The sequence below is a fragment of the Genypterus blacodes genome, unplaced genomic scaffold, assembly GCF_046128005.1.
Source record: "Genypterus blacodes isolate CSIRO-AG114 ecotype Tasmania unplaced genomic scaffold, CSIRO-AGI_Gbla_v1 ptg000039l_1, whole genome shotgun sequence".
NCBI lineage: Eukaryota > Metazoa > Chordata > Actinopteri > Ophidiiformes > Ophidiidae > Genypterus > Genypterus blacodes.
The window spans coordinates 6218566-6245108 of NW_027466852.1; the positions used below are offsets into that span (position 1 = coordinate 6218566).

General features: G+C 42.3%; 5 protein-coding genes across 6 annotated transcripts; 2 read left to right on the plus strand and 3 right to left on the minus strand.

Annotated features, from left to right (window-relative positions):
• Positions 1-618: 618 nt before the first annotated feature.
• pi4k2a (phosphatidylinositol 4-kinase type 2 alpha) lies at positions 619-5763 on the minus strand. 2 transcript variants are annotated; one of them, XM_076148083.1, is made up of 9 exons: positions 5298-5763; positions 3719-3919; positions 3506-3637; positions 2986-3143; positions 2731-2788; positions 2497-2596; positions 2134-2267; positions 1965-2024; positions 619-1823 (listed from the first exon to the last, which is right to left on the minus strand). In XM_076148083.1, the coding sequence occupies exons 1-9, from the start codon at positions 5634-5636 to the stop codon at positions 1662-1664; spliced, it is 1344 nt and encodes a 447-aa protein (XP_076004198.1). In that variant the 5' UTR covers positions 5637-5763; the 3' UTR covers positions 619-1661. The 2 variants fall into 2 exon arrangements, with proteins under 2 accessions (XP_076004198.1, XP_076004197.1); XM_076148082.1 differs by having other exon boundaries at positions 2731-2792; positions 2990-3143; positions 5298-5762.
• A 1362-nt stretch (positions 5764-7125) lies between these two features.
• On the plus strand, positions 7126-10716 carry pgam1b (phosphoglycerate mutase 1b). The gene is made up of 4 exons (XM_076147674.1): positions 7126-7516; positions 9156-9430; positions 9557-9737; positions 10082-10716. The coding sequence occupies exons 1-4, from the start codon at positions 7378-7380 to the stop codon at positions 10249-10251; spliced, it is 765 nt and encodes a 254-aa protein (XP_076003789.1). The 5' UTR covers positions 7126-7377; the 3' UTR covers positions 10252-10716.
• Positions 10717-11050: 334 nt separating this feature from the next.
• Positions 11051-15165, plus strand: exosc1 (exosome component 1). The gene is made up of 8 exons (XM_076147675.1): positions 11051-11157; positions 12582-12697; positions 12934-13008; positions 13099-13187; positions 13301-13334; positions 13426-13476; positions 13698-13782; positions 14180-15165. Exons 1-8 carry the CDS (start codon positions 11130-11132, stop codon positions 14284-14286), a joined length of 585 nt encoding a protein of 194 aa, XP_076003790.1. The 5' UTR covers positions 11051-11129; the 3' UTR covers positions 14287-15165.
• On the minus strand, positions 15025-18093 carry knop1 (lysine-rich nucleolar protein 1). The gene is made up of 4 exons (XM_076147673.1): positions 18026-18093; positions 16490-17579; positions 16241-16300; positions 15025-15986 (listed from the first exon to the last, which is right to left on the minus strand). Exons 2-4 carry the CDS (start codon positions 17552-17554, stop codon positions 15681-15683), a joined length of 1431 nt encoding a protein of 476 aa, XP_076003788.1. The 5' UTR covers positions 17555-17579; positions 18026-18093; the 3' UTR covers positions 15025-15680.
• A 3256-nt stretch (positions 18094-21349) lies between these two features.
• On the minus strand, positions 21350-23149 carry gprc5bb (G protein-coupled receptor, class C, group 5, member Bb). The gene is made up of 3 exons (XM_076148180.1): positions 22051-23149; positions 21537-21649; positions 21350-21394 (listed from the first exon to the last, which is right to left on the minus strand). The coding sequence occupies exons 1-3, from the start codon at positions 23147-23149 to the stop codon at positions 21350-21352; spliced, it is 1257 nt and encodes a 418-aa protein (XP_076004295.1).
• Positions 23150-26543: the final 3394 nt, after the last annotated feature.

Here is a 26543-nt window from a genome sequence, read left to right on the forward strand (position 1 = left end):
GGCTTTTCTGAAACAATCGATGTGATTATTATTATGTTCAACGGGTCATGATGTGTTTTATATTATGTAAGAAACACTAACAATATATTTACTGTATATATATTTACTGTAAGAGTTTGTGATTATTCTTAAATTAAATGCTGAAATAAAGTGGCAAGTGGTTTTAATAAATAAAGTGGCAGTGATCATCTGTTAAAAATGTGATTTTTATTGATTGTTGTATTATTGTAAAGGGACAATATACCATGTTGCTATAATTAGGTGCCAGAGCTGAGTGGATATCTTCTAAATGTGCTGTATCTCCTGAATGGATGAGTCTACTTTAACCAAACTTTACATGTGCACTCATTTATGCAAAAAACATGAAACATTTACTGCCCTGATGGTGGCACTATGACAACAATGGTTCAATTTAGTCAATAACCTTGCAGCCAGATAGGCTCAAAGGTTTGTTTGTTTTTTTTCGGGGGGGGGGGGGGAAGAGTCTTATCAAAGTCTCATCCTAGAGAGCTAGAGTCACAGTTTGACTTGGTGGAGGTATTGTGATCTCTGAGTGCCTCTTAGTTTCCATGTGATGGTATAAAACTGTATTTCTAACATTAATCAGTACACATCATCTGTATTAATGGGATACATTTTAATTATAATCTATCATTAAATATTACATACAATTTATACAGTGCATTATCACAATACATTTCATGTCAGTACGGCAGAAAGTTACTTTGTTTATTGAGGTCCACCCTATGATCTAGAAAATGAACAGAAATCAACATGGCCAACTCAAACAGGAGTTTGTTGACTGGGACTGACTAAACCCGTCTGCCTCCTGCCACGCTGCCAACCTGATATACAAACTTGAGCAGAATCCACTGGCAAAACTCCAACTACTGTGATTTGTTTCCTTCGCTGATGAGATAGTCTTCTTTGTTTTCCCTCAGGTAAGGAACATTTGGCTGCCCGATAGTATTACTCTCAGCTTAAATTGTTTCTATCACCAAAAGTTCCTCATCGCCACCAACATCTCTGCAAATAACTTGCAAGTCATGCACAAATGTGAAACCAGTTCACATTGCTCAAATTTACTTGGTAATGTCGGAACTCATCAGTGCCTAAATCTTTGAGCACTTCTCTTATTTAATAAAACAAACACAGGTTCTCACTTGTGGCACCGTTATTCTCACCAGCCCGGAACTTTGTGTCAAGGAGTATGCGGGTGAATATTAAAAGGCAAAGTGGTATAACATAAAAACAAAACATGGAATGCACCTTCCATTCAAAAACAAGTGTGCGAGAGGCTTTCAACTGGTGTGAGTATATGTGTGTGTGAGTGTATGTGCACCCAGGTGTCCAAAATAAAACAGATGGCATCTCACTGAAATCTTTTCATGCTCTCGCTCATGTGTTCCATTCAATAGTTACTCTTCAGTGAAGTCTACACAAAGGCACAGAGGCAAACAGGAAAAGATCTCTGCTGTCACAGTCTTCCCCTTTTGGCCTCACATTTCCACCTGTTCCCTCTCTTTGCAGCCAGTGTCCATAAGGAGAGGAGGGGGACGGTGATGATCATTTCCATATCAGGACAAAAACCTGAACTCTCTCATCCACACTGGATCCTTTCGTACATTCCTTCTTTTGCTCCTTTCTTTCCCTCTCCTTTTCTACCACCAGGTGAAAAATGGTCTTCTGCTCTGGAAGCTCTGTGTGTATGACTCACTGTTGGCCCTCTGAGGTGCTCGGGCTGTTTCCACAATCACCGGTGGCATCTGGACCAGTTGAAGAGGCGTTTTGCCATCCTTCAAGGCCTGGCACAGGTTCAGTATCTAAGGTGGGGCAGTGAGAGAAAAGGAGTGTCATGTGCGTAGGAGAGGACCGTGTTTCATTGCAAAATAAAGTGAAACTGGCTTTGGTGACCAGGAAATTTAAATACCATCTAATCACATTTACAGCTTTAGAGAACTCACCTGCCCCCTCATGACTGCTACTTGTTTGTGAAACTGTCCCCTGTCAAAACCAGGGTCTTTCTGCAACACACAATACACAATAGCCATCAAAAAGTGCTCCTTACTGACATTCCTCTCTCTCCATTCTCCCTGTAACCTTTGCAGCCTCATGAGTGAAGTTATTTCATACCTTGAACAGTTCATAGAGATCCTCTTCCAGGTCTTTGATGAAGTTGGGATCGGACAGCTTGGGCAAGACTAGCTCCCTGATCTCCTGGGAGAAAGGAACTTTGGCCTGGGAAAGCCATGCCCAGTAGAACGGGTCTGGTGATCAGGCAAGGAAAAGGTGAATTACCTATCATGCACACCAGGAAGTTTATCATTACAATAAATCAATCACTACTTAGATGTTTTCCCTGTGGTGTGAGGTAATTTCCAGGAAATCTCTCGTGCAATGAAAATGGAAACAAGAATCAAGATATAAGATATCTGACAGATGTAACAGGAGCAGCTTTCAGGAGCTGCTTATAAGGAGGTCAGTGCGGATGCTTACATGCTCTCCACGAGTCCGGGTGTTTGAGGGGGAAGGCCAGGCCGTTGTCTATGGCTGCCAGCTTGATGATGGGATCCTTCACTACCACCCATTCTGTGTCCTGCAGCCATTTTTTTTAGATATTTGATGAGAAATTTTAGCAGGTAAACAAATACAGATGTAGCCATGCATATGAAAGTACACTCTCCTTCACTTGCTCTCTGTCTTTATGTTTAAGTGTATATGTATAATCACCCTATGTCCAACGGAATCCATGGGACAGTCATACTTCAACAGCCAGTTGTCATTTCCCCTGTCTAGAAAAGCACAACTGAATTCAGTAACACACTTAGGTGAAAGCTGACAAAGACACACTTTACCGCTCCGACTGCATAAAAGCTTTTAATACTTTGCTGTATATTCTAAATGATTCACTTTAATATGTGCTGCTGAGAACATTCCCACTCTGATGACCTAACTGTAATAGTGCTGACCAGGGGAGCTATGCACATGCCTGTGTTCCTGATGATGTAATCAAGGACGACGAGGCGCTCAAACTGCAGCTGGAGCTGGCGGTTGGTGTTCTCAGGCAATGGGTCCGCTTCAAATCTCCGCAGCCAGAAATCTGCATCCTTATATCCATCAACGAAGAGCTGGAAAGAACCAACCTGATGGAAATGGAGAGGATCTTCAGTGTTCAAGATCGGGATTAGATCATTACGTCATTGTCCACTTTCAAGAGAGTATCTTCCCTAAAACACTGCCAAGACCATGTATCATGAATTTGTGAACCATTGTGTTGCTGAGAGATGTATTTTTAAACAGATTAACTGTGTTCATATCATTTTAATGTAGCTTAGATTTGAAAAATGACCTGCAAAATTCAAAACTTATTAGAAAATATCACATTCAATATATTTTAAGCAAAATTCAAAGCTAATGGAAGCAACTTCGCAGCCCATCTTTAGCAGTTACTTAAAGGTTTTACAACCATCAACAGACCAGTAAACACAGAATGACTTCCCCCTACCTTGGGTGGCAGTCCAATCCTGTGGAAGCGCTGGCCCACTTTAGGCACCTTCTCCAGGGCCAGACGCTTACCCCGAGACTTCACCCTGTCTATGGCACTGTAGTTAAACGTTTCACTGGCCAAATACACCACCTAACGTGAGAGAGATTGATCAGGAAACGGAGACATTTGCTGTCTAGGGTGTTGCTTTATCAAGTGTGTGTTTGGGCATACCTTTGTCCTGGGAACAATATTGAGCTCTAGCTTCTGATCGACCAAACTAGCCCCAGCCTCCGAGAGGTAACCCTGGTTCAGCACCAAACAGTCACGGCCGAAACAGCAGGGGCAACACAGTTTCTGCAGCCACTTGGTCCACTTCGGATTCAGCTGGCCATAGGGTTCTTCGTTCTTAGGTTTGAATACACCAATGATCTTCTGTGGAGGGAGGCAGAGAGGGAACATTAGCATTTAAGGCAGAAAAGGTAAGAGGAGCAGGAAAGAGGATGGAAGAGTCAGGGGAGAGGGAGAATCAGAATGTGAAGTGATTTTAAGATGGTCCGTTTGCAAAGAGCAGGATCAGATATAGAAACGTTTGAGTGTCTATAGAATAATGAAACTTGAAATTTGGGGACTATGTTTTCTGTGCAAATACTATAGAACATCTCATTCACTGCAACAGCATTTAGCTCAAACAACCTGTGAATAATCAGGCCTGCATGCCAAATCTCCTGGTGATAGAAATCACATGTTGAATTACATTAGTATGACACACACACACACACACACACACACACACACACACACAGATTACAACATGAAACTTGGTCATGAAGAGAATTATACCCTCATAGAGCACTAGCACATGACCACCAAATCACGCTGGTGACTAACTAAAGAAACTGCAGAGTGGGAGGAGCTGGGCCTTAAACATTCAGCTTGAAATAAACATTCCTGTGTCGTGCTGCAACTCTTCAGTGTATGATTGCAAAAGGTACAGCATTTGTCTCAATGATCAATTCTTCAATGGTAGAAGCCTGAAAGAATGTCGTCACATGGAAAGAGGGTGCAGGGTGCAGAATTTCACACTGTTCACCAACACACTTCCTTTTTTCAAATCCTCAAACAGAGCGTTGTGGTCATAGTAGGATGATTCGAGAGTGGAATTGACATGCAAAGTACACCGGAGGGCCTGATCAGTAATCTGGCATGATTAAAAAAAGTCAGGAGACACTGTAAAGAATGATGATAATTGAATAAGCTTGGTTTGTATAATCTAGTTTGTCTAGGTTTAAGTACCTAAGAAACGTGATTATGACTGCTGCAACAAATCAACCACTTGATTAGAAACTTGTATGGTCCTTTAACCAGAAATATAATATATAATACATGTTTAAAAGGTAAGAACACACTTGAAATAACAGGTGAGAGTAATGCTATCTGTGAATGTGTGTGCTGCTGATGAATGGAGGTTTACTACCTGCCCCAGTAGGACGATGAGCTATCCGAAATGATAATCTGCATAGCGTCACTTTGTCAACAGGGGTGAAAGTCTTGTGTCACACGGTACATGATAAAGTCAGACTCAGTCAAGTGGACTAAGTATTATACAACCCAAAAAAAGGTAGGTTTGTACACTGTTGACACCGCTTACAGCTCATCTGCCAAGTCATCGCAGGCTGGAGAGAAGGAGGCCTTTCCCTCATACATTAACAACACCTTTGAATGTATCGATGCCATCATATTTAGTCAACCAAGGGGACGGGATGCACTTTGACGAGTGGTTTTCGGTCAGACACTTAACACAGCCTCTTACCCCCTGTGAGTCTTTGACAAAATAGCTTCCACTGGATCCCTGGTAGATCCTCTCCGGGTAGATCCCCTCCTCTATGGCTCGCTCGGCCTTTCGGATGATCTCTCGGAACTCGGGATCCTCCGGGAAGTCGTTCCTATGCGGCTCCCGCGGTGAACCGCCACGATCCCTGTCCAGTAGCGGCTGTCTCTCCCGACTGCGTCCCGGGCTGCCAGCCGGGATACGGACAACAGAGCCCGGTGTGCTTCCAAACGCGCCCCGGGGGCTGGTGGGCTCTGTTGGACCGTAAGAGAAATCACCGGAGTCCCGAAGCGGAGAGACAAGTGGACTCGTCTCGTCCATTATTTTGGATGAAAATGACGAAATGGAGAAATCTGAAGTCGGAAAGAATATGGGACGACGGCTGGCTAGTACCGAAGCGGGCTAACAAGGAAACACACATATAAAAATCAGATGACTCTCAGCTTCCGGGAAAAGGCGGGACTTGCTGACTAGTCTGCTCTTTGACCAATCCGCGTTCAAACATTTGCGTCAACAACCGGTTCTCCAACGCTGATTAGACAGAATAATTCCGCCCACAGGTGACACGTGACAACACAGCGCTTCATCCAATGAATAAAATATAATATGATAAAAAATAATATATATATATCTGTATATATATAAATATACTTCTTTTTACACCTGAAATTTAATATAATTAACAATGCAATTCGATTTGTATTAATTAGATTGTGATACTATTTTCACTGTTACAATTGGGATATGAAAAAAATACAAATTTACATTAATTTAATAAAATATCAGAGGTATGTATAACATTGTATCTTGTTGACTGCATTTACTGTTTGGGTCCTGTGTCGTAGGACACTGTAATCACCTTATATGAAACACAGACATCTGGACTTCACAGTGTGCGCTGCGATCAGCCGGTCGTCAGCCGGCAAAGAGCCGCATGCGTGTTTAACAATGTCAGCTCAGAACTGTCTGCGAGCCATATGACGCCATCGAAAGAGCCATATGGCTTGTGAGCCATAGGTTCCCGACCCCTCTGCTAGACAAATAAAATTAACATGTTTTTTGTGTTTCAGGTGTCAAGATCTTGACATTTATAACGTCCATATCGTTTTCTTTCTATTTTATGATTGTGAATTCTTCTGGGGCTGTGTATCAAGTCACATATTTCTAATTTGCCACATTGGTCATAACCCTTGAACCGTGTGGTATTAATATTGATCAAATTATGACGATTTGGTCAACGATGTGGACAACACTTCTGCCGTCTCACTGTTGGCTGGCCGCCAAAGTTGAATGGAAGCCGCTCATTTTTCAAAACGTTCTGTGTCTGCTAAATAAATTAGTCTATTTTAACCAATCTTGGTGGAGACATGCAATGATTACTTAAAGAAACATCAGTTGACCCGATGATGGCGCTCTAACAACTACAGTTAAATGGCAAGAACCGGAGGGGTGACGTTGATCATAGTCTAGTCAAGCCAATATCCTGATAAAAAAACTTTTAACGTTATCTTTAAAAGACGGTTTTGGTATGTGATCTCCGAGTGTCTTCTAGTTAGGAAGCATCAACAGGGAGCATAATGAGCCCGTGGGGAAGACTATTGATAACTAAACGCGTAATTGCAGCGCGCTATTAGCGTTCAATGAAAACAGACGCGGCTACAGGCTATGGTTCTTCGTGTGTGTGTATGTATGTATGTGTGCGCGCGCGTGCGCGCTCGCTGCTGCGCGGTGTGCGGACGTGCCTCTGTGCGCATCTTCCAGCCTCCCTCCTCCTGCATCACGCGCAGCTCGCCCTCTGATTGGTGGAAATCAACCGGAAGTGAGCTCGGGTCGTGCGATCTGTCAAGTTCAGACTGAGCAACCGAGCCAAGACCGTAAACCTTCTGCTGCGGGCTGTCTTTCATCAGCCAAGGCTCCGACAACACTGCGTCCAATTCTCCCTAGCCGCCTGTGGGTTTGCGGTGAAATCACAACACGTCTCCAGACATCTTTGCCGCATTTTAAGCGAAGTAATTTCATACAGAGTTTCCGGAAATCCACCGTAGAGGACATCGGCGTGAGGATGGCTGCGTACAAGCTGGTGCTGATCCGCCACGGCGAGAGCTGTTGGAACCAGGAGAACCGATTCTGTGGCTGGTTCGACGCGGAGCTGAGTGAGACCGGCGAGAAGGAGGCCAGGAGAGGAGGCCAGGCCTTGAAAGGTAGCGCAGTGTCACAGCGCAGAACCAGACTTTCTGTCGGTCATTGACTTACTTGAGCAAGCTAGTGCTTATGCAACCGCGAGACTGAAACATGTAGTCAGAGCACTGCGACACGGCAGATTGGGCCGGAACCTCACATCTAAATATTATTCCAAAACGAACAAAATATGGATGGAAATTTATATTTATTCCACCCCTTGTAGCACTATCAAGTCCCACACACACCAGCGGCCTTTTGGTGTTCGAGCACCCCTGCAGTTCTGTTTGTCATCTCTTATGTAGCTCCGCTTTCAAACGTCACTCGTTCGCTACTGACGAGATGCCACTGCAGTCAGATCGGGCCCAATCTAGTTTTTTGGTCGCAAGTCTGGTCTGGTGTTATATTGTTTGTCATAATTGGCCCACTTGTGGAAGGAGCATGCTGTACATCAGACCTTGGCCGAGGACCCTGTTACATAAATTGGGGTAGAGGAACTAGAGGAAATGCAGGTGGTTTAAAATGAAGAACGCTAATATTGCAAGGATTCTTCCTGAAGACTCAATCAGTTGACCAACAGCAAATTAATTACTGATAAAGCACAATTGTTGGTCATTGTTAATAGCCAATGTGATTATGAGCATTTAAAGATGAAGTTTCAATAATAATTTCAATAAGTTAGTAAACCCCTGAGGGATGATGTCAACAACAAAATGGCATCATTTGACATCATAATTACTTTACATTCTGATATGACTTTGTTCACCCAATAAGCTGATGTGTTTATGTGCATGTACTGTAAATTAATTTGGTGTACTATAATGCCATTCTGAGTAGTGACAGTGTGTGTCGTTGCTTAACAATGGGAAAGAGCCACACTTATTTCAAAATGTCACATTAAGTGGTTTCTATTTGTTATTGGTGTTAAAATTTAAACTGTTATAAGTTTATACTTGAAATAAGCCGATTTATGCTAGTCATCAGTGTATTACTCCACACATAAGCTCACTATCTGTATATGAGAGCCAGCAAGTTGTCAAAATCTGTGATTTCAAAATAGTTAGAATGAACACAGAGAATAGTCACTGAGATATGGGAAAGAATGTTCTAGCTGCCTCGCAAAGATGCCTTTGTTATCAGTGTAGATAATTACTGTTTGCATTGTAAGTGTGTTGCTATTCACAGTGCTGGATTTAGTGGGGTTATGTAGAGTGGAACGGGGATGACCAGGGCAGATTTCCAAACAGTGCTTTAGATTATTTCGTTTACTTTGCTGCACACAATGGTTGATTTTCTATGAACCAGAAATAAATATCTGATGAATGTTGTAACCATCCATTGATAGCTTTGTCACGGAAATGGGGTAAGACATTGTGTTCCTCTGGGACAAAGCGGGGGCCACAGTGTGCTAACGTTTCCTAGCTCACACTGCCACTGAGCAAGCAAAAGCAGATTTACAAATGTGTAAATATTAATAGAAGAGTAATAAACGGAGATAATCAGTCGCTGGGTAAAATTCAATTTCTTTGGAGTTGTATTTCTGTCTACAAAAAATAACTTGTTTGTATTCCCCTTCATACACTTGCTCAACACGGCACTCTATACATTTGAAATACGAAGTCCCTGAATTCCTGCATTTCTTCTGCATCCATTTCACCTCAGATGCTGGATATGAGTTTGATATCTGCTACACCTCTGTTCTGAAGAGGGCTATCCGCACCTTGTGGCTTTGCCTGGATGGCATTGACCAAATGTGGCTCCCTGTCCATCGGACCTGGCGCCTAAATGAGCGTCACTACGGGGGCCTCACGGGGCTGAACAAGGCAGAAACAGCCGAGAAACATGGAGAGGCCCAGGTCAAGATCTGGAGGCGTTCTTTTGACACCCCTCCTCCACCTATGGACCCGGACCACGCTTACTATCAGAACATAAGCAAGGTGAGTCGCCAAAAGAACAATCGACCATTCTCCCTCACTATGACTCTCACATACACATTTTGGTTACCCGCCAAGTACAATTGAGGCTTGGTGGCTATAATACAACTGACATCATTACCTCTGTAGGACCGGCGCTACGGTGACCTGACAGAGGACCAGCTTCCAACCTGTGAAAGTCTTAAAGACACCATTGCCAGAGCTCTGCCCTTCTGGAATGATGAGATTGTCCCCCAAATCAAAGAGGGAAAGAGGGTTATTATCGCTGCCCATGGCAACAGTCTTCGTGGAATTGTCAAGCATCTTGAGGGTAATGTATAGAGAAAAAATATTTTCACCTATATAACACCTTTTAATGAGAAACTCTTATGAAAACACAATGAGCTATCCAACAGTTGTAATGTAATATATTTGACTAGGATTTGATTTAATTAAAAAAAAAACAACAACCAATAAATCAATCATCTTTATGAGCAACTTCCTATGAGCAGAAACTATTTAGGACTAAATTTGCCAACATAACCAGTTAGCAGCAGCACAGATAGACAGACTCTGTGGAGTGAAGTCCCCCTGCTACAGTTCATCAGATGCACAAAGTCAGGCAGCATTAAATCCTCACAAATGGTTCTAAATTTCGCTCATCTGTGTTTCCAGGTATGTCAGAGGAAGCCATCATGGAGCTGAACCTGCCCACAGGCATCCCCATCGTGTACGAACTGGACAAGAACCTGAAGCCCTTGGGACCCATGCAGTTCCTGGGAGATGAGGAGACCGTGAAGAAGGCCATGGAAGCTGTGGCTGCTCAGGGTAAAGCCAAGAAATAGGCTTCCCCCCTGGGTAGAACACAGCACAGATTAACAATGTATTAAGGTTACAAGGTTATTTATGTATCATCAAAGATTTACGCACACATAGACACACAACGTGCCCATGCACTTTAAGTTCAGTGATACATCACAACAATCTACTGTATGAATTGGTTTATATTCTAACATTTCAAGCCAAGTTAAACGACTGTAATATGAATTGTAATAAGCACTGACCAAAATGCTAATTAGGGACCAATAAATAGCAAACTAGCAACATAAGAGTAACATAGACTCACTTTACTGATTCTTCCTGAACGTTCCTCTTCCCAGCCTATGTAAGTAAAGCCCAGTGCGAACAATGTAACCATGTTAACACTGGCTGCTATCTTAAGGGCCAAGTTGATCTGCTCTGCACTGCTAATGTTTGTTTGTTGTGACATTGTGTGGGGAAAAAATAAAAGTGCTATGGGATAAAACCTATTCTCATTGTCTGACATCATTCTCCATCATAGTTGTATGTATAAAGTGCCTGGAGATAACGTCTGTTGTGATTTGGCGCCATATAAATAAAGTTGAATTGAATTAGTCTTTGAATCATGACACAAATGTCTGCACAAATGTTTTAAAGAGCCTGTATAATAAATGATAATGACATTAGGCATATTACGTGGAAGAAGTGCGAAGAAATACATATTTCTCTGAATGTTGGCGTTTTTCAAAAGAACTAAATTAAAGCCCCAGACCTCAAATTCTGTGACACAACAAACATGGCGGAATAAGCTGTCCTCTCTTTCCGTTTCCGCCATCGCTGCCGCCGCTGTGCTGAACCAATCGGAATCGACGAGACCTCGTCGTCACAGCCAATCGACTGGCGAGCTGCTCCTCTCGAAAACATGTCGCCCATGAGGCTGTGTGTTCCAGGTGAGGTTCTTGAATTTATCTCAAATGTTTGTTGAGATGGACTTGCAAGCGTCCAGACACTGCATTATGCTTTCCGCTCATGATGGCGCCTGTGTGCTGCCCGGGTTTGGGCGCTGAACTGCGGCAGGACGGTGCGGAATAGCTGCTGCCATGCGTGCTGCGACCTTTACCATCTCAATTAGTCTTACTTTCGGTCCGACTAGAGCTTCCACGTTAATAATGTCACTTCATAACTAAACTGCCTGCTGTGTGACTTGTGGATCTTGCATGTCACTGTTTTATGGTAAGCGTGTGTTCGATTCTATCTGCGGGGACTCGTATTTACCTGTAAATTGTTTACTTTTACTTTTTGAGACTGGTCCGCCAGTAGCCCAGCCCATCGCCTCAGGCGGGGCAGGAGCATTCCTTCTCTAACTTGTTGTGACCCACCCTTTACACGCCCTCAATCCACGCAACAGCCACACGCAGAATTGTTTAATGCCAACCAAGTCTAGGTCTTGTAAATTTCACCATTTTCGGACCAGTAAATGTTGCTAATGCTCCGTAGTCTTTTCAAACATTTATTAAATGTAGTAATTTAAGCAGCTTTCACCTGGCAATGAGTTCAGAAATTTGGTGTATTTATAATAATAGTATATAATATATTACTAGTCAGTGTGAATGGTTAGCTTTGTGCATGCACAACTGTGTAGTATAACACACATGTCAGATAATATGAACTGTAACTCTTGGCCTTTATGGAATTTAATCAGGTAAAAGTGAGTGTGATGACAGCTGACAGTTTAGGGGCGTAACCTCTGGTCTAGTATAATGTTTTACAAGTATCTGTTTCTGTGCTGGCGCCCCGTGAGTGCAGGCACTGGAGCCTCCCTTAGGTTTGAGGCGTCCACAAGTGCCCCTTTTATACGTTAGAGGGTCTTTTGAAATGTTTGAGGAGTTGGGTGCCTTTCAGTAACTGGCTTTGATGTATATTTAACACCTTCAAAACGTTTTTACAACCACAAATTCAGATTTATCTCTGCTTTAGTTATTTGATTTAAACTCAGCAGACAATGTAGCTAAATGCAATGCAGCTGTGAAATTTGCACTTTTGACTGCTTGAGACAGTTAAGGGCTACTTTGGGCCAAACAGCTCTAGAATAACTGAGATAACATGAGACAAAGCTGTATTAATGGCACAGGACTTTGTGTAAAAGATAAAGAAAGAAAGTCAGATTTAAGGTTAGATTTTGTTTTAAGTGAGCTGCTAATGTGATTTCTAACATCAACTTTATACAAACAGCCTGGTTGACACATGATTTTGCCTTTTCTGTAATAATATGTATTTGCATTGCCCATGACAAATCCGTTTGTGTGAAGTGTGTCTTCCTCGTCTTGTCTTTGTTTCACCTCCTCTGTCTTTCTCCCTGTTGTTTTGTACGCAGGTGACAAGCTCTGCAGCACAGAAGACTGTAGTCCCGGCGCAGGGGTGTATTGCCGACATGGCTACATCTACTCCTCGCTTGCAGGCTATGTGCTCAGGAAAAACGAAGGAGAGCAGGTGAGGAGGCGTGTGGTGGGCGTGGGTAGGCAGTGAGCCACACAAGCACTTTGTAACGATTGCGCAACACACCTAAGTCGTCCTCAGGTGAAACATGCATCACATGTTTGTGTGACAGGTCTATTGCTTTGGCAAGTTACAGCTGGAATCATGCAAATAAAACAAGAATATTGTGTGTTTGTGTGTGAAATGTTGTGGCTGTGTGTACATTCATGTGTGTTTCTGCTTCTGCGTAGTTACCGGTGATCTCCGTGGTAAGGGAAACAGAAACACAGCTGCTGCCAGATGTAGGAGCAATAGTAACGTGTAAGGTATGTGTTGATACTTGGTGGCGTGTTTACCCGAAGCGACAGTCCGTGGCGGTGTTTTGCCTTGACCTTTGCTGTTCTTTGATTGAAAAGGTGACCAGCATCAACCCCAGGTTCGCCAAAGTCCACATCCTCTATGTGGGCTCCACGCCGCTTAAGGATCGCTTCAGAGGAACTATCAGGTATCCATATAAGTGACGGCCCCTCCTGACCGGGCTCAACAGCGAAGAGCTTAGTTTCTGGTCATTCTTTGTTGCCTTCATTCTTATCCTCATCCTCTCTCCTGATTCTCCAGAAAAGAAGATGTACGAGCGACAGAAAAAGACAAGGTGCGTTTGAGATCACACGCCAGCTCCAGTGTCCAACAGCTGTTCCTTTTGCTCACAAAACTGAGACTGGACTTTTCTTTCTTTGTTATAGGTGGAGACATACAAAAGCTTCAGACCTGGTGACATCGTCCTGGCAAAAGTTGTATCCCTCAACCACAAAGATGAAGCTGACTTAAACATTCTGCGTCAGTTCCCATTTAATGCCTTACACCGAGATCTGAGGATCTTCAAACATTATCTCCCCCATATAAGCTACTGTGTGTGTCTGTTTAGATTACAATAGCTTTATGAATATATTCAAATAGTATGTTGGTATCTTGGCAATCGGTGTATGATCTTTGGAGCCTTAACCTGTGACGTCAGATTTCCCTGGGCGACGTGCAGTCGAACTACCTGTTGACGACAGCAGAGAATGAGCTGGGGGTTGTGGTGGCACACAGTGAAGCAGGTAAAGGAAGCTTTCAGTTCTATGCTGGATTCATACAGCGGGACCCTGTTTCCATACAAGGTGCCGCAAATTGTGGAAATCGCTGTAGAGAAAGACTTCATCAGGCTTACATATCACCATATCATTCATATATATAAATAAGATTCAATCCATATTTTTGGATTGATTGATTGATATTATCAGAATTTGCTGAGGGGGGAAACGAAACACACTAAAAACCAATATAAGACCAAAAGCAATAATAGAAGGCAGATTATTTTACTTTTTATGTTTTACGTTTTATGTTACTTCAGGACAAATGTGATTTTTGCCCAGTTCTTCATACCAGTTTTTATAATTCTAATGTGTGTCATGTTGCGCTGTAATCCACTCTTCACACGGCGTTCCTGTGAACCAGGTGCCCAGATGGTGCCCATCAGCTGGTGTGAGATGCAGTGCCCCCGGACCCACGTCAAAGAGTTCCGCAAAGTGGCGCGAGTGCAACCCGAGTACCTGCAGGCGTGAGATGGCCGGACGGGGCAGACGGGGCCCCTGAAACTCCTCCTCCGCAAGGAACACGAAGCTTCCCCTCTCCCCTACACACACACACTCACTCACACAATCACGCGCGAAAGCTGTCACCGACTCTGTCTAGGATGTATTCTGAGAGACTGGATGATGTGCACGTCAGCGGCTGCTTCCTGCTTTCACGTCTTGCTTAATACTTTGGTTCGTTAACTATCCTTCCTCTGCACGTGTCATCATCCAGTTGTGCCAGTTTGTGAAGACTGGGCAGCATCAGGCTCAGTTGCAAAATGATGTCGAGGCACATTCTAAATAATTTAGTTCGTCTGCCATTGAACCAGCTGATGAGAAGTGTAGACAGTGAGTTACTCCTCAACTGCACTGGGTGTACTGGCAAACTAGCTCACAGCATGAAGCCTTGGCTCTAGATTGCTGGTTGCATAAGGTTATTTGTTATAACTTGATTAGTACAAGGCTCAGCTTGCGTCGCCTGCTAAGGGGGAAAAGAAATAGACACTGCATTTAGCAAGCAAGGACCTCCAGCAGCAGACACATTTGTTCTGACTAGAGTGCTGCACAGTGAGGGCTGTGCCTTGGAGCCAGATGAAGTCGAGTATGTGACCAGTGATCAGTTATAAGAAAAACAATCCATTTTTCCTTATTTGTTTTAACTCATGTCCAATAACCAAAATTACAACCCACCTACTCCACTCGGAATGTTGAAGTACAAAATAGTCCTTTTGTTTTTCTTTTTAAAGCCCATCATCAAAACTTAATGACTCGACAGCAAGCAAGAAGAAACCTTTCCCTTTTCCAATTCTGTCTTCACTTAACAGCAGAGTTCAAATACAAGAATGAAATAAAGTGACTATCAAAGACCTCAATGTGTTCACTCGCATGTTTTCATTTAGACATTTCACCACCCCTTTGACAGTTTCAAGTCAATCGAAGACAAAGGTGCATTTATTGTCTTGAGTCTTTCACACCTTGGGGTCCCATATGACCCCCCCCCCCCTCCATGGTATGTAGGATAGTTGCATGCTAGTTGGACACCGACATCGACTATTAAACGTATGTAAAAATGGTTTGCTCCCTGCCAAATCAGCATCTTCTCAGTGACATGTCAGGGTTGTTGCATGGTTCTGGTCTTGTAACTACAGAAACTCCATGCATCTCTTTCAGACGAGTTACCTGTTGTTTTAACATGACACATACAGTATACAGTACAGTTTGTAAGCTGTAATTCAATTATATTTATGTCGATTTTGCTGCATGTTTCATAGTTATGTATTGAAGGATCCAGTTCAAGTGGCACCAAGTGGAAATACAAAAACATCTCAATCAAATATTGTACATGCAAAATACACACAATCATTCCATCATTCACACTTAGATCAATCATCAAAGCGAACCGATCGACATGCACTGATATCAATAGCGAACTTCTTATTGGAAGGTGCAGCGTAACCAAGTCCTGCACCCCTATTATTGAAGTCAACTTTGCGCGAATGAGCACGCTCAAATTCTCCCATAAGGCCTTGCTGCAGGTGCTGCTGTTCGTCCTTCCCCAGGGCCATGTTCGCTCCCCCGGTGCTCGTACCGGCAGGCTGGAAGCCCTTTTTGAAGCCACCCATCAACCTTAGGAACTTCTGCTGCTGATTGGAGTTGTCAAACTGGGCCGTGCTCCACTGTCCCAAACCCTGCAGCACAGAGAGGCAAGTTCAAGCTCTAGCTGAGACTGATGTGTCCCCAAAAGGCATGAAACAGACAATCGCTGCTACAAAGTTTGTTCAGTGCAAGGACAGTAAAAAAAGACATACGATGATGAAAAATAAAGAGATGGAATGATCAGCACTATGACGTCATTAAATAGACGCAGAGCCAGAGGATCACACAAAGAAAAGAAGCTAAAGAGAGATCAGACTGATCTCATCTCTCCAGCACAGCTACTGACCGAAGGCTGAGCAGGCGTCTGAGGTGGCGGTGCCTCCTCTGCCTCCAAGCGTCTTCTTTCCTGTAACAAACAGCAGCACAACAGCGTTATTCACCAAATCATCTGACCTTTCTCCCAGTTCCTTCACCTTATGAGGCGACATCATTCAAGCAGCCGAGATTACAGAACGTATGCATCTAACAAACTCAGCGTTCACTCACACAACTGCCAGAAAAAGCAAAACGACCCAATGATCACACACATATTCACCTTTTCACATCCTTTCTCCTCGTCTTTTATCTTCTTCTGCTTCTTCGTCTTTGCTTTTATTTCCGCCTTCTCCTCCACTTCTGCTCCACTGATGCTCTTCTCCCTTTTGTTTTTCTTACACTTTGGTTCTGTTTCCTCTCCATTGTCTTCACACTGTTCTTCTCCCTCTCCGTTTGAGGTTGTCTTTTTGCTCTTCTTCTTCTTCTTCTTGGGTTCCCTCTCCTCTGCACCCCCAGTCTCCAGAGATGCATCTTTCATATTTTCTTTTGCTTCTTTTTTCTGTTCGCCCTCTTGCTCCATCCCCTCTTCCTCTACAGAAGAACGCTCACTCGATTTGGCCTTCTTTTCCTTTTTCTTCTTCATTTTATCCATCTCCTCTTTTTCTTCTCCCTCTGGGGCTCCTTTCCTCCTCTTAGTGTCTTTCTGGATCTCCCGTGTTTCAGCTTCATCTCCCTCTTTGTTAGTGGCAGCATTACAATCTTCTGCTTTAGCTTTCCTCTTCTTCTTTTTCGTTGGATTGACTCCTTCTTCTCCTTCCCCTGTAGCTTCATTGTGACCTTTTCCTTTCTTTGCACATGAATCCTTTGCTATTTGCTGTTCTTCCTCTACATTTCCTTCTGCTGCCGCTGCCTCAGACTGAACAGATTGTTTAACCTTGTTCTTTTTCTTTTTCTTTGACACGCCTGCTTCCGATTCCACTGAGGCGTCTGCAGTTTCCTCTCCAGGTTCGTCCTCAGCCTGCCCTCCCTCCTTCTTCTTCTTCTTCTTCTTCTTGCTGATTCCATGATCATTTCCATCTACTACTTCAACACTGTTGGGAACATTTACAGGCTCAGCAGGGATTTTCCTCTTTTTCTTCTCCATTTCAGAACATCCATCTTCGACAATCGTTTTTTTAACTTTGTTCTTCTTCTTCTCTTTCTTCGGCTCTTCTGGACATCCCTCATGCCCCGAGCTGCCTCCATTTTCAGTCACACAGGCTTGTCCACTCTTGGTTGTCTTCTTCTTTTTCTTTTCAACATCCATCTTTACATGTTGCTCACCCTCCACCTCCACCACCGCCATCTCCTCAGCAAGTCTTCCGGGTTTACTGATGGGAAGAAAAAAAATCCCTTTCTTAACCGTTACAACTAACCAGATTTTTGCATGATTAATGGAGTAGTAAACAAGTTTGACTAGCAAAATAATGTCAAATTACATCACAACAACATGACGCCAATGTTTCAAAAACAATACGGGAGCTGGTTTGACTTATTCTTGTGGTTCCCACACATATTACGTGTATGCACCGTTTTCTACATGATATGGATGTGATCATGCACGGAACCCGAGTGCAGCTTCTCATATGTTTACTTGTAGAATTGCACACGTGACGCAGTGTGTGACAGACAGAGCGTAAGAGAGCAGAGTAAAGCGTCCGTTCGCTGCATGTTAGCGATCACATAAACCAAACACCCAGTGAGTCCTGCACTTACATTATGTCTTTATAAAACATAAAATATTGCTATATTAGGAACAGATCAGCTGTGTACTTACTTTGTTTAGTTTAGCGAATTCACGTGGATAACTCTGTAATGACCCGGAAGTAGTTTTGCCCTCTTCCTGTCAGTGACACCAACCGTATATTGTGTTGGCGTTATTATGTTTTCTTTTTGGATTCTTTCCTTCTGTGTTGTTTTAATTTGATTTTAATCTTTAAACTAGATTTAAAAAAACCCAAAACATTTTGGTTATGTTAATATTCTGTACTTTCACTACCATTCCTGTAATTATACACAAAACACAAGTCCATAAAGTGTCGTGGTGGTTGGGCCTCTGAAGAACAACATGTATATTTGAAATAAACTTTTTATCTCTAGATGCTTTAGGGTTCGCAATTGTTTGCAAAGATTTTGCCTCCATAATAATAACTTTGTGCGTGTGTTTTGTGACCTTTTGGTGGCTCCTTTCTTTGTTTTGAAAAGCCAAATGGTAGCGGTCACTAAATTAAAACAAAACTTATGAACAGAAATAAAGGGAAAATGAAACTAAATTCAAAAATATCATTGACAGGACTAATAAAAATAAATGGAAATATCCTTGGGTTGGATTTACAGTTTGTAGCTCATTGTATCAAAAGGGTACAACTTGAAAGTTGCCACACATGGATACATTCAGCTGGAACTCAACCAATGATACCTCATTCTACAATGTCATTTGTTTTTGTTTAAATATTTGTTGCGAGTCTGTGGACAAAGGAGAAAATACAGACTTTAATAGCTTATAATAAGTCATGACACTGGTTGTAATTATCTAGATTTCAATGTCATGTTCACATTTGAATGCAAGCTGGGAACGCCTGACTGTCCTTGTCTCCACAGCCGTGCTCTGACTCAAAGGTGGACAGTCCAGAAGTCGGTAGTCAAAAAGGAAAAAGTAACAGGAAGTGAGCAAAACTTTTTACATTTTTAGTATGTTGGGGGTTGGGTTATGTAGCTTTGATCTTCTAACTGACGGCCAAATTCAAAGGAGAGGAAATCTTAGCAAAGCAATTATCATAAACATTGTGACCAGATTGACATCAGATAAGACTGAGATGTGACATTAATTAAAAAAAAAAAAAGGAAAGTCAAAAATAAAAAGTCAAAATACTAAACTATGAAGCAGTTTAATTTGTAATTGTTTGAGAAAAGTAACACCATATAACAACATGTATGTCCCTGCACTGTCACCTCCTGTATGTCAACAGTAATGTGGAGTCAAGGTAAATGTACTGTAAAGGATGAGGGACCGGGGGAAAAGTTCACTTCAACACAAGAACATACTGAACAGAAGATTTAAGGGCAAAGAAATGTGCACTGATGTATTTAGCCACGTTGTGCAAATTACATTACAGACATTCATGTTACGCTGCCATCAAAAAGTGATTGTGTTATCACAAAGGCATTTCAAAGGAAAATACCAGTATTTTTCACATCTGGATTATTTACATGATGAAACATCTGTTGTGTTGGTGATTACAATCAATTTGCCAGCAATATGTTTGGTGTACTTAAATACCATAATAGGAGCATGTATAGAAATGCATAAAAGTACAAAAATTTAGTTCAATTTTGTTAAAATAAATGGCAGTGGCATGAACATAATGAGTGTTATTTGAATGCCTTTTATACTTTGCAAAAAATGCTCTGGACTGAGTTATGGCAGGGTAGTCTTGTAATACTGCATTTTCAAATGTATTTATCAGAATGAAATGAGAAAATTGTGAAAATTTACATGGGGCCCTCTGATCCTCATCTGGGTCCTAAGTAGCTCATTATGTCACTTTATATATAGGGCACTGATATAGTAAACTATAATTTAAATAGCTTTAAAATTGTAAACATAAAATATATTGCACATTCAGATAGATTGCTGAATAGAGTCACAATCCATAATAACCATATATTTCTTCAAACTGAATGCTCTCATCATAATTGATAGAATTGGGATGAGATGTTTCCATGTATCCCTGACACACTGAAACGTGTAATATTTAGTAATAAATTGGAACGGTGAGGGAAAACATTCTAAAACTGGTATTTTCCTTTTCTTTTCCATGTATATAAAAGTCCTATAAATCACAAAAATACAATTGTATCATAGTTAATTTCCTATTAAAGGGTCAGTTCACAAACCCTAAGTTCCAAAAAGCATATTTTTCTGTTCATCCCAAGTGGAATCTAACCATGCAGATGCAGTGTGTTTGCGTGTCTTCTGAGAATTATCCAGGCATTATAACAGACATAACAACAATTAGTTTTAACATGAAATTTCTGGATTTTTGGGATCCATATATTCAATTCAATCACCTCCATTTTAGTTCAGTTGCGAGAGTCTCAAAACCAAAATGATCTGCATGTTACATACCAGTAGGGGTGAGCAGGAAATGGATGTTTGGTTTTGTGCGTGTGGTTTGTATGAACTGACTCTTAACTTAACTGAGCTTTGTCATGCATCTTAAATGATTACACATCTCCATTATAACAATGCCCACACAAAATCAGCGCAGATAAAGTGCAAAATCACAACAGTAAACCCCTTTCAGCAGAATAGGTATTGCAGTATTTAAAATGATCCGAAACAAGTTATTCCTTCATTGTTGAAAACGTTCTCTACAGCATCTGCTAGTCCTCCAGAACCACAAACAAGCTCTGTTAATGACAGAAAAGTACTGTGCGAGTCCTTTTGGTCTTTTCAGCTGGAAGAGAGGCCGAGGCAGCCTTGTGGGTGTATGCAGGTCATTTACATCATAATCTCCTGAATCGCAGCTTTAAGCCAAACAGAAAGAGAACAGCAGAATATATGAATATCACAACACAAATTATTAGTTTCTGGAAGGTAAAGTACTATTTCTTAATAAGAAGTTGTATCGATTATCAGATATTAGTAATTCATAGCACTGGTTTAGAATCCTTTTTTAGTACATGACAGGCAAATCACCTTTCAATCAGAACTACCTCATGATCCAATGGCAGCTAATGCGGTGCCAATGCCACATTATTCTGCTCTTTAATGCCGAGAAGTTGCCCCTTTTAAGTGCATTAACATATTACAGATAGGACCGCATGTACAAATCTGAGGAATACACTTTAAATGTGGAAGCTCCATCACATCTTCCCGGACTTCAGCTGATAAAGAGTCAGTCACAAAAACACCAAGCAGAATCACTTTTACAGTTTGTTTCTAAAATGTAAAACTCAGAGTTTAGAGACAAAAACATTCAACAGATTTAGCTCCTTTAATACCCGAGAGCCCCTTTAAATGGATTTGATTGTAATATTTCCCTTATCGTAGGCAACAGGAGATTTTGCTGCTGTCCTCTTCAAGTCTTTTACAGTGTTACCATAACCGTCTTCCAGTGTAGTTAATTGGGGCTGTAGGCATCTGTAAGAGACAAGTAAAACGCTCCATTAGTTAGGATCACCTCAACCAACCAGGTGTATGATTATGGTTGTTTGTCAGTTTCTCTGTCTGTCTTTTAGTCAGATATGGAGAGACAAAGTAAAAGTATTTCAGCTGTACTTACTGTGCCACCATTCATGACCAAGGCCATTTCAGTGGGCTGGTAGACTTGACCTCTGTAAGCAATGCCAGGTCGGACACTCCCATGGCTGCCGTGATATGTGCCACTTCGGAGCGCTACACACACACACACACACGCACACACGCACGCACGCACACACACACACACACACACACACACACACACACACACACACACACACACACACACACACACACACACACACACACACTCAGATTGCTACGTCTGTGCAATTGATAGCAAAAACTTTCCTTACTAAAACTCAAAACACTGCGTTTTCTTTATCATTTAGACAATACAGTACATGATCAAACAAATCAGGATTGTGACTGTAAACGAAAAGTTTTTTGTTTTTTTAAAGAAATCTGTGTTATCTTCATATTGTCTGCAATGAAACTGGTGAAGTAACATGTTTTCATAACTGATGGCCAAAGATATGAATACGATCTATATATACACACACTATTACACTTGCTCTCTCACATACATGACATACTTGCGCTGCGTTCCTCCATGGCATAGGCCTGGTTATCCGCGAAGGTCCGGTGAGATTGTGTGGAGACCTCCTCTCCAAACTGTGGCGGTGCAGACGTCTGACTGGTGTCGAAGAAATCTTGTGTGGAGGAAGATGTAGGTTTCCGCAGACACAGGTGGGCTTCTGGAATAGCGTGTAACAGCAGCAGGATCCAGCCCTGAATGACCAGGGCCACTGCCAGTGCAGGCTCGTCCAGCACCTTCACATCCTTCTTCCCTACACCTGAACGCTCCCCTTTCCCTTTGACCCTCAGCGCCTGGCTGCCGTACAGATAGAAGCCCAGCCAAGCCACCCATAGCAGAGCTGATGCCAGAGAGGACAGGAAGAGCCAGACGGCGTTACACTTCCATGTTCGCTTTTCACTATCTGCTTCTCTGTCTTCTTCACCTGTTCCGTCTGTGCCCAATTCTCCACCACACAGCACCACTCCAAGAGAAAGCCCCATGGCGATGAGGAGTAGCCCCAAGGTGTAGCTGCATGTCAGGGCAAAGTCTAAAGGTGGGTACTCGCAGGCTGGGTGTCCCTCCCTGACTACAGTCAGCAGGACCCATTCAGCAGAGATGATGCCCTGAACCAAGGCCAAGGCCATACCAAGTGCTGCCAGAGAGCTCCCCAACGGGCTCGTCTTACCAGCCACCAGCCTCTTTAGCCTCACACCTTGGACTAACAAACTGGAGAAGCAGAGGGCAAAAAGGGGCCCCCAGAAGGCTCTGCGGACCACACACAGGGCCTCGTTTTTGCCCACCAGGAAGGCCAGGGAGAGAAAGAAGAGCCCAAGCAACGTTGCCAAGAGGAGGAGAAGAGGCCCGAGACCAGAACGCCTAGCGGGCTCAGAGATGGAGCGCAGCTTGACCAGCAGGACTACAGAGAGTACCAGAGAGGTCAGGCCCCCGCTGCAAGCCACAGCCTCCAGGACCACCCCCCACGCAGACTCCAGGTCACACAGCACTCTGTACGGAGGGTCCACATCCACACTGCAGCCCCGGGGAGGGGGAGAGAGGTGTGATGAGCCACAGCCAATCAGTGACAGGAGGCAGATGATGATAGAGCTGAAAGCCATCTTAGAGACAGAAACAGAAAGAATAGAATGATCAGGATTAAGCTTAAAATGGAGAAACGATCAGGACACAAAAATCAAAACAGAGAAAAGCAAAATGTACATGTATAAAGAATTTAACACGAGAACAAATCCTGATAATATGCACACACAAACAGATGAGGGAGCCTGGAAGCAATATGTTCTTATTTTATACAAAATCTCTCTATTTTTACGAAACAGCAATCAATTCATTACAACACTGTTTTCCTTCAGAGTAAGCAGACAAACACGCACACACACAGGCACACACACCCACACACATGCATGCACACCATCACGCACTCTCAGTAGAGAATAGAACTGCTTTTAGCACTGGACTATAGTTTCCATGGGAACGAGAATCAGCGTGGGCTGACTACATTACTGGGCTTTGAGCAGTCAAGTTTCAGTACCAAACAGCACAGACAACTGCATGCACACACACACACACACACACACACACACACACACACACACACACACACACACACACACACACACACACAAACTTGGACCACATTATTTGATTATTTGCGAGGACCACGCAATGATTTACATAAATAGATTGGACGTGTAACCTAATCATAACTGTAACCTTTAAACGTTTTCTTAAGCCTAAAATAATTGGTCAATAATATAGAAACTGGTTAACGACCATACAAATACCTATACACGACCAAAACATCAAAACACTGAAAAGGTTTAACCCTTCACTCACAGTGATTCCACACTTACCTTGAATAGATTCTTCTTCTTTTGATTATTGACTTTGGAGAGGCATTATCATGATCCAAGAAACATTCATAGATCACTCAGCATCACTTTAACTTGAATAGATGTTTTTGTAATCCCAGTTAATGATGTCCTTGAGGAAACAAAACAACATATTTTCGTAGCACAAGCACCATTCCCGGTGTTTTAAAGTACAAAATAACACATTTGGATGGAAAAAATAATGTCCTGGTGCTGCATTGACACGTCCAGCTGCTCCAAGACAAATCCACAGTTATGATGCATGCCTTGATACTTCACACACCCACATAGTCAAATATATCTTCTCTCCCTCTCTCTCCCTCTCTCTCTCTCTCTCTCTCTCTCTTTCTCCCTCTCTCTCTCTCTCTCTCTCTCTCTCTCTCTCTCTCTCTCTCTCTCTCTCTCGCCTGCACGCTGCTCTCTCTCTCTCTCTCTCTCTCTCTCTCTCTCTCGCTCTCTCTCTCTCTCTCTCTCTCTCTCTCTCTCTCTCTCTCTCTCTCTCTTCTTCTGTCCTCCTCTCTCTCTGTTTCTTTTCACTCTGATTGCATGCCCGTTTTTTCCTGCTTCATGCAGAGAATCTCTGGAGGTGTCGACAGCGATGCAGTCACCGCTTTATTTCTGCTCACCCACACATCAGGTCTATGAATTGCTTCAGCACCTGTCCTACCAAGACAAATCAGGAAATAATTACAGTAAGCATAACACGCATCAAGTACGTCACTTCACAGCCAGTCCAGCATTACTCACGCAGTTGCACATCTTGCATTTGTTAATTCCTACATTCAGCCTCCCACATCTCTCTCCTCACAACCAAAGCTATGTGAGATGTTGATTCATCGTTGATTCCATTGGTGAAAACACCAGACTGAAGCAAAACAATTCAAACTCTCTTCAGCCGCAAGATGTCTGCTAACAGGATGTGCTTGCAGAGTGAAGATGGGATTTGTCAGGGTGCAGAGGAGATAAAGGAGGGGCAAATGGTCAATATAAACACAGGTGAGTCCTTCACTTGTCCATGTGACTGTCCTCCTAGAGCCTGTTACATAATACTCATGAAGACATTACTCAGCCAAGTCTCCCTTTAGACTGAATTAATGGTGTGTGTGTGTGTGAGTGTGTGTGCCTGAGATTGTCCAGAACTGCACATGCTATTATTTTGTGTTATATTGCTCCTTACCACATAATACCTTCTATTGTCCATGTTCAGAGTTCATAAAATGTCAACAAAAAAGTCACATGGCGGTCTGCGTGGGTGGGGAGTCTTGCCTTTTACAAAGAGAGTAAACTTCACATTACAATCAGCTATGCTTGACATAACATGACTTCTACGTGTGTGTGTGTGTGTGTGTGTGTGTGTGTGTGTGTGTGTGTGTGAGCATGTGCATTTTTGCCCATGCAGAATCTGTAACAACAGAAACAGAGGTGGGATAGTTTATAGCAAAGAAGGGATGACTAATTCATGACATCAATCCTAATCTGGCTAATCCAGTAGTTAGTAAGGTCCCAGTCTATTAGGACCTTGTTAAGTAGGGCCCACCCCGTAATCCCAGTTAAGACGTGCTTAACACTCCCTTTACACTCAGTTTATAAAACCATTTGTTTAATCTGGTTGACTTTAACTCTTGACTAGCATTAATCTCTTTATGAACAGCTGTTATCACATTAATAAAATAAATTATGAATTACTGGCGTTTATCTCTCCTCAATCTCGATTTCTAGATCATTGCTAAAGCATTATGCTTAAATTTTAAATTCTGTGACTTCTACGCTTGTGCACACTGACCAAACTGGCTTTATTCAAGGATGACACACACACACACACACACACACACACACACACACACACACACACACACACACACACACACACACACACACACACACACACACAAAGTAGGGGCTAGACTTATTTAAGGCATTCATGTAGGCGAAGCAAATCTTGTGATTTCCTATATGCAGACATTAGTATTCTGTATCTATGTAACCCTTTACATTCAATTTCAATCCTTCTAACACCAATAGACTTTGTTCGATGTCTGGCTATAAGGTAAACTGCGGGAAAACTGAAATGATTCAACTATACATCTTTTGATAAGTCCTTTAAGTGGAAAGGGTGACATAGATCTATAAATTTGATAAATTTGGCAACCTCATATTAACTACATTGAAACTTTACTGTTTGGAATATAGGATAGAACAACTTAACACTCACAATTTGCACTGTGTCCACTTTCTTCTTTGTTCTTTTCATTTTCTTTTTGTATGTTTATTTAATTTATGTGTTTGTTTTTTATTATACATCATCATTATCACTATTGATGGTATTGTTTGTTTTTCGTTTGATATGATTTGTATGGGTGTATTATGTGTAGCTTTGCCCTCACCCCAGCTCAATTTCATCTATGTACTATGTTTATCTATGGGAAAGGGAAGAAGTGCATTGAACCTCGACTGTTTTTCTTAACTGTTAAATTGTCTGAAATAATATCTTGATGTTCATTGATTGAATAGTGTCCATTAAAAAGCTGCAATAATCAATTATGACCACTAGATGTCAGAAGAATAAAGGTTTCTCAAATACTCCTTATTTGAATTCGTTTACAAAATAGAAAAAACACGTGGG